Source organism: Falco punctatus (assembly GCF_963210335.1).
Source record: "Falco punctatus genome assembly, chromosome: 2".
NCBI classification, from domain to species: domain Eukaryota; kingdom Metazoa; phylum Chordata; class Aves; order Falconiformes; family Falconidae; genus Falco; species Falco punctatus.
The window spans coordinates 1689504-1697650 of NC_137581.1; the positions used below are offsets into that span (position 1 = coordinate 1689504).

At 41.2% G+C, this 8147-nt stretch overlaps 1 protein-coding gene across 3 annotated transcripts in view; it reads right to left on the bottom strand.

The window, feature by feature from the left end:
• RAB6A (RAB6A, member RAS oncogene family) overlaps positions 1–8147 on the bottom strand; it is a 65448-nt gene that overhangs the window by 17679 nt on the left and 39622 nt on the right. The window contains exons 2-5 of one of the 3 annotated variants that reach the window (XM_080375600.1): positions 8088–8146; positions 3150–3203; positions 1682–1795; positions 1518–1623 (exon numbers count right to left, since the gene is read on the bottom strand). In XM_080375600.1, the coding sequence (XP_080231726.1) occupies positions 1518–1623; positions 1682–1795; positions 3150–3203; positions 8088–8146 (333 nt within the window). The remainder of the gene's footprint in view (positions 1–1517; positions 1624–1681; positions 1796–3149; positions 3204–8087; position 8147) is intronic. The other 2 variants (XM_080375599.1, XM_080375598.1) reach the window with 2 other exon arrangements.

An 8147-nucleotide genomic window follows, 5' to 3' on the forward strand; every position in this document is an offset into this window, starting at 1 on the left:
GTGCATCTACAGGAAGAGGTTCCTACAGTTTCATTGCTTATCAAAAGTTCTTCACATCAGCTACGCATTTTGTTAATCACTTTTTACCTGCTAGGTTCAGGATTTTCTTTAGGAAATATCAGGGTTATACAACATACTAGCAACTCCTGTAGCATTGAACACTGAGTACAAAATAGTTTCCAAATCATTTGCACAGAACCAGAAATACAGATCTAACTTATTCACAGACACTTTTTCTTAATGATATGTCCTTAAAAGCTGCAAGGTAAGAATTTTAGGAAGCTATCCCTGTCTAATAAGATAGTATGTTGTTCGAAAAGTTGCATCCTGTAAGGAAAAACGAGTTGTACAGAAGCTGCCGTAGAGCTCAGCATTTGCCAGTTAGCTGCACAAAGAGCATCTGAATTGCCAAAGCCGTTTTCAGTACTTAAAAAGGGTGGGGGGCTCTGCAGCAGTTCTTGACAAGTATTGATTATTTTTTTTAATGGCTTCTACTGCATAGTAATATATTGTATGCCAGACAGTCAAGACTTGATCACTTGCCAGTGCCTTAATTCTTCTCCTTACTACTTGGTAATATTGAACTTGCTAGGTCAGTAAAAAAATTTCCAAGTTCACAGCTAACCTGTAATTTTAGATTAAATGAAAGTGTTATTTTTAACAATTAAAGTGTTTATAGGTAAAACCCATGTTCCTGCTGTAATCCTCCAGTATTTATAAATCAAAGGGTAAGCACTTTTGCATTTGTATAGAATTAGTCCATTGTTCTCAGTCAATTCCAGTTGAGAAATGGAAGTGTCTGAAGGTTTAGTTCTCCTAAACTAAAATTTCTGTTCTTTGCAAATACAGAAAGCTAGCAAGTTAGGGGTCTCTGGACTGAGGGGAGGGACAGAAGGATAAAGGTTGAAAAAGCACTAATATTTTAGTTCACAAAAATGTACATACCTTAGTAAGAAATGCAAGAGCAATTGTTAAAGGATAAGGGCTTAGTGGTTAAGTTTTACATATTGCAAAATGTGAAAGTGACTGCTTCAAATGAAAATGTGATGTTAATGCATTTTCCCCCCATCCCATGCCCAGACTTTTTTTTTTTTTTGGGGGGGGGGGGGGGGGAGGGTACATGGAGTGAAGCAGGCTACAGCTACCAGCGCAAAGTCTCAAATTTCAGAATTCAGGTATCTATGAACATGATTCAGGTGTTTGAGACCAAAAGTCATAGGTGATATTACAACCAAAAAGCAGATGAAAGGAGGTAAAGTGCAACAAGACCAGCTAGGACTCAAGGCTTCAGGAGAATGCGGTAGGAAAGGGTTACAAAATGATGTCATTTATAAGACAGTTTATACATTACAACAGCAGCAGTCAGATGGCTAGCTTAAAACTTGACTACAATAAAAGAAAACATTTTTTTCCATGCCAGAATGAAGAACAAGCAGATGACTGTGATAGGACATGCAAAGCTAGGCTAAAGGATGAAAGGGGCAGAGTATTAGAAATGCAGAATTCCCCCCACTCACTTGTGATATCATAAACAACAACTGCAACAGTGGAGTCACGAATGTAGCTAGGAATCAAGCTCCTGAACCGTTCTTGACCTGCTGTGTCCCATAATTGCAACCGTACCTAACAAAATCAGTCAAACAAGCAAGAAAAATAAGAAAAAGGTCAAACCCAGTGCAATATACCTACTTGTGATATCGTAAACTACTACAGCAGCAGCAGAGTCACGGATGTAACTGGGAATGAGGCTACGGAAACGTTCCTGACCCGCAGTATCCCACAGCTGCAACCTGATCTGTGGGTGGGAGAAAATTAAAAAAGCCAAACTGCCACTAAAAATAAAATAGTAAATGAATTTTACTTTTTGAAAAAAGCTAAATAAAAATTATAAACTCATGCAGGGGATGACTGGGGACTGGGAGCAGCAGCATACTGTCTCCTTTACAGCAATCTCTCCCAAGCACTAGCAGCAGCCAAACTGGTACGTGTGCACCTATCTTGACTTTCCGCTGTCTTTGCTTTTTAAAAAAATGCTTCCCTTCCAAAAGGGGAGAAACAGAATCACTCAGCTTTCAAACTGAGAGGACCAACAAGAAAGCTAAGGCAATGTTCACCTGCAGTCTACACAAGATTTTCATGCTCTGCTGCTATCCTTCCTCAGAACTCACACATACAACCCTCTGGCAGCCTGGAGGATGGCTGCTGGTGGAACAATCAGACCATACACCGTACTTCTCACGGAAGAGCCTTCAGCTGCTGTCAAAGCACTGGAAAAGCTCCTGATGGGAATTTTTCAAGGAGGATAAAATGCCAGTTATTACTCTATATTTAAGCCTTAGCCACATTGCAGAGTAACACGCACAGAGACGAGGTTGAATGTTTCTCACCATCCAAGTTCTGAAAGAAAAGGCAAGGTATACTAAAGCAACACGTATGGCAAGATGTGCAAGGGCCAGTTTTGCTATGGAAAGATCATCTCATCACTCAAGCACTTTCAATGCAATCACATTTATTGTGGATTTATACGATACCATAAGCTTATGCAGCACTGCACAATTTGCTTCTGCAAATAGCTCAATGGCTGAATTTCTTAATTAAGAATCTGAGCTCATTTTAAACCAAAGGCTTGCTTCCACAGAGGACTGATTTCATTTCAGGAACCAGAACTGCACCAAGCTAAGAAGCAGCATCATTTCTGGGTTACTACTGAAGGCAACCTTCTTTTTAAACAAGTAATATTAAGAATATCAAGCTAGCCGTTAACTGGCAACATTTCTCAACTTACATTTTATCTTTCTGTCTTGCGACAGAAAACCGAAAGGGGGTTAAACACAGTCCTTCCTCCAAACTCCCACCATTATGTACTCCTCAAACTATCCATATCGACTCTTTCTTCAAAGAGAATGACACTATAGCACCTTCCATGGCACTCGTGAGCCCCTCCACAGATGAGCCAAATGGCGATTTCCCATTTCCCCAGGCGGAGAAGGGAGCTGTCTCCACAGCACTTGTCAGTCTGGAAGCAGCTGGTAGATGAAGGCTCAGGCTGTACTTCCAAGTGATCTCAGAACTGTGGGCTGCACAATTACAACAGATGCTGATCCTCATTCCTACTGTACATAGAGAAGCACAACAAAAATCTTACTCACTGTTCGATCCTCCAAATACATGGTTTTCGATAAGAAGTCAATGCCAATTGTTGCCTGTAAAAAAATGAAAAAACCAACACCTCTTAAATAAAACATCAGAACAACTGTAGTGATTTTCAGGGGAACAAGTGTTACTGCCACATCAGAATTCAGCACCTGTAGCACATCCGCAAGAAAAATACACTGGCTTTCTCACTTTCAAGATATTGCTCTACCTATAAGCAAGATTCAATAAGCAGTTTCCTTCAAATCCATAACTGGAACAACTTTAAAACACAAAAAGGTGCTAACCTTAACTTCAGTTTATGCATATTGACAGTTTAATCTGTACAGTCCTGTGGGTATCAGCAAGGATTTTTATGCACGTGACTTAAGTTAGTGTCCATCAGCAGAACCTGGATATCTGGGCCCACCTGAATTCTTCCCGACTGCCAAACAGCTTCATGTATCTTAATGTTTAGCCTTTTTCATTAAGGCGAAGGTGGATGTCTTCACACCTGCTACAACAGGAGGGTGCACGCACACATGGCCCCAAACAATTCCTAAAACTGCTAATACTAAAGCTCGCTGCAGCATAACTGCATCCAAGTGTCTAGACACTAGCGGGAGCTTCACGTAGAAGCATCCTTACGTGTGTTTAAGAGAAAGAGCAAAGCACTACTAAGCACTATCAAGAGCTGCTTCTTAAATACATGATCTTCACCCCATTTTTTAAGGCTGCAGTGAGGGTGCATCCAAGGTCTAGGAGTTTCTTTGCAGCAGGGATACAACCGAGCTGACCTGCTGGGGCCCTATGGCTGCTCTGGCTTCCACACGACACAGCATCTCAAGCAGCTGCACCGCTCAGCAACACCAATAGAGCCTGGAAAACATTCCAAATTGATTGAGAAAGAAAGAAAGAAAAAAAAAAAAAAAAGAAAATATCACCCTAAGAGGTAAGTCTTTCAGCTAGGGCAAAGAGGTTTGATACAACATTTTCCACGCTCTCCCACACTGAAGCAGGCATTTCTAAAAGAGTCTATTTTACTGTATGTGCTCCATATTGTTAGACTGCTGTTATGCCCTCACTATATATCCCTGTAATTAATTCCTTGTATTCTGGCAGATATCTTATGTGGCAGGAATAAAGAATAGAGTCAGCCAGCCTGCTTGTGAGCTATACATGAAGACCAGCTGCAGATGAATTAAAAAAAAAAAAAAAAAAAAGCAGAACTGAACCATCCAAACTGAATTTTCACTTCCAGCTAAATATAACACATCAGGAAACAAACTTTCCTGGCTGGATCAGGACAGTAGATTTGGAGTACCAGGGATGCATATGGGAAAAATAAATAGTGGTGGATCGCGAGACAGCTACACAGTGGTTTTTCACCTGTCGTCAGCGACATTACCAGTTCAGAGAGATAATACTGAAACTGAAAGGCAGGTATGAGAAGCCTCAAAAGACTAATGCAACAACATGCTTCCCTTCTGCTTTTGTTTTCTATTGTTTTTAAAGGGTACTCCTCAAAAGATCGCCTCAAAGATGCTTCTGTTTTCCCTTATGTCTATTTGATTTCGCTTTACAGAGGGAAAGCTTCAAAACCCCTAAGATCTTACACCATTTATACAAGTCAGGTTCATTCTGGCTGACAAAACTGCTGGAGACTCAGATTTTCTCTGCTCTCAGTAGGAGCTGGAACATCAGCTGCAAAGCCTGAAACCTGCCTCAGCCTGTACTTCACACCACCCCTCCCACACAGCTGGACGGCAGCAAGAGCTCTGAATCTCACTCGCTTCCAGAGTACTCTGGATGTCTCTGGATGCCTGCTGCAAATGCAAGTACCACGCAGAAACACATCAGGTCAGCAAGATTCCTGCACTTGGACACTCATGACATGCAAAATGCAACAGAAAGGCCAAACACAACACTTATTTCATCCGGTCAATGAAAATGTTTGCGCTTATCACACTGGTAAGAATGTATGGCAGGTCTGTTACCTTCAAACTGTGAAATGGCTCTTGATCCAAGCCCCCGCGAGCTTTAAGAATTACATACAATAACTGCAGCCAAACGTATCTGTCCACCTGTACTGTTCGGACCACACCATAATACAGAGCAGCAGCAGTATCAAGGAGTGGATTCAAGCACTCTGTGTATCCCAGACTTTAAAATAGGTAACCTACAAAGAAGCATTTTTGTCACAATTCTGACCAAAGGAGCAAAAAAGCTTGGGGGATCTTTACAGATCAGTTGTAAAGAAGAGCTGTGCAATGTATGAGCAGAGGAAAAGTCTGCTTACTGATGGGGGAAAATACATGGACATGAAACTAAGCTAATTACCATAATTACAGTGGAGACAGGTTTATACTGTTTGTGGAATGCTGTGCACCACATGCAACAAGCAGGAGCTAGGCATGCTCTAAACATGATGCAAGGTACTTTAAGTCCCAGCTGTAAGTTTAAAGAAGACAAGCAGAACAAAGAAAACGTCAAGAAGGTGACACCATGGATAGGGCCATGTATGTGAAGACTTTTAAATCTATCTGTCCTCACAACTCTACTGTCTAACAAGGAACTGTTGTTACCCTATTGTATAGACTAGAGCTGCTGACACAGAATTACCCAACGCTATGCAAGGAAGCCTGGGGCAAAGCCAGAACCTGAATTATCTTTCAGGTCACAGGCCAATGTTTCAACACTGTCCTCCCTCTCCCTTCCTTCAGGAGGCTGAAGCTAAAGGGAAGCATTGCCTGTAATTCTCCTCTTGAGTAACACACGGAGAAGCATCGTGTTTGCCAATGTTGGTCTTTCATTATGTATCACATACGCTGCCACAGAACAAGGAAAATGCTTCTCAGCATGTCCACGGAAAGGAATCACTCCTGGTAAAATATACACCACCAATGGCACAGTTTTATTTCAGGTGTTTGGGTTTCCCTGACACAGTACAGCAAGCTCTTGCTTGATTCACAAATGCTGCTTTCATGAAAACAGCTTATTAACAAGCTGCATGGACAAAAGCTGATTGCTCTTATCTAACAGCAAGCACAAGAAAACTAATGTACAGCACAGATTTTATTAAACAGCAGCTTTCTGTTTTTACCAGCTGAACACAAAACCCCTTGTTCAAACGATAGGCTGTGGCAGCTTTCAGAAAATATGCATTCAAAATTTATCAGAAATGTCCAGGATGAGCAAATCATCCATCAACTAAGCTACAGCTAACCGTGTACAAAGTGGTTTGATATGCATTATCGTTCAAGTAGTTAGCTTTGAGAGGTCTCTGTGTAATCCTGGGCATCAAGAAATTTATATTCTGGTTTGACACTAACGCGTCGTGTGATTTTGCCCAAATTACTGGAGCTTTTATGACTCATTCTTTCTTCCAGCTATAGCAAAATAGGACATATAACCCTACCTCAGTCATGACTTCAGTAGACTAGAGGTCTTTGGATGAATGACACTTTACCAAGTACATTAACACCCAAACTAGGCATGCATCAGTGATAGCTAAATTGAAGCTATCTTGTAAGCCCTTAAGATTTCTAACTGGTTAAAGTCCCACTCATTCATTTTGCAATCATTTAGTGTATTCTGTCAGACCAGCTTCCCATGGAGACAACTATATTATCATAAAGCACAGAGGGTCAAACCTCTGTAAGAAAGAACTAGGACGCAAGCTCCGCAGAGAAAAGGAGCAGACCTGAAAGAAAAATACTGTGGGAAAAAACAGATTAAATAAAAGAACTGCATTCACATGTCCATGTAATTACAGTGGGTAGAATTTGAAAGGATGTTTGCTCCCTTGGGAGCAATGATGTGTACTCTAGCCCTCCTACACCACAGAAGCTTTGCTTCTCCCATAGTTAAGTGAGAACTTGCATCTCATTCTACCCAACTTGCCTAGCAGCAATGAGGAATTACTGAAGAGGCAGGAAGGAAATCATTAAAGGGTAAAGAGATTTAAACGAGATACTTGGATAGACACTAAGCAACAGCAGAGTCACAGCATTTTTCTTATTTTTTTCCCATTACCTCCTCCTCCCACCCCCCTAAAAAACCCTTCACATTCATCAGGGAACAGATTTTTCTCAGCTTAGTGTATTCAGAACGTCACCAACTAACCAAGTCATGAAACATGTTCTGCTTGAAGACACCCTTTATGAAACTGAAATACTTTTATAGCTTGCCACCTTTTCAAGCTCATCCTAAATTCTGGGAGTGGGCAACAATGATTTAGAAATTCTAGAATTTAGAAAAGTTAGCTTGTGTCAACTTGAACTGACATATCACCAAACACAAAGCAATAAGGGGGCTGCAGGGCCAACTCGAAAAAAAGGCACCCAGCTTCAGCCCCAACCTTGCCAACCCAACCTTATTTAAATAATAAATAAGCATAAATAAGCAGTCACCGGATGGGGACACGCGTAACAACCAGTTTTGTGGTCTTTGTTGCAGCAGACAGCATAAAATAGCATCCTAAAGCACACCCAGCCTTACAATCCACTGCTTTCTGCTCCACAAATCCTTGTTCACCCTGCTGCAGAACCTCTTGCGGCTCAGCTTGCTGCTTTTTTTAAAAGAGCCAGGCATCTGTTACATTTTCCCCACAGAGGCATTATAGCTGTGATGAGACCATCACATGTGGTAGCAAATCGTGAAAAAACCTCAAACTGGTAGACTTAACAACTGCTATTATTTGGGTATACCAAAGAAGCCTGTCCTTTTGAATGGCAGCTCATCCTGCTGCAAGTAGCAGATAAGCTAATAGAGCAGAATCCAACACTGAAATGCCATTTTGAAAGGTTATTAAAATACAAAGCTTAAAGATGTTACAGTTAAGAATTTGGTCTGTGTACCAACTCCTATCCCCTGCAATCAAATTGATTCTTCCCGTAATGAATGACATGGCAGCAGAGGGGCCTTACAGAAGACAATAATACGGATTAATTTACCTGATAGGTGTTGTCAAAGCTGTCATACATGAACCTGGTGATCAAGGAAGTCTTCCCCAC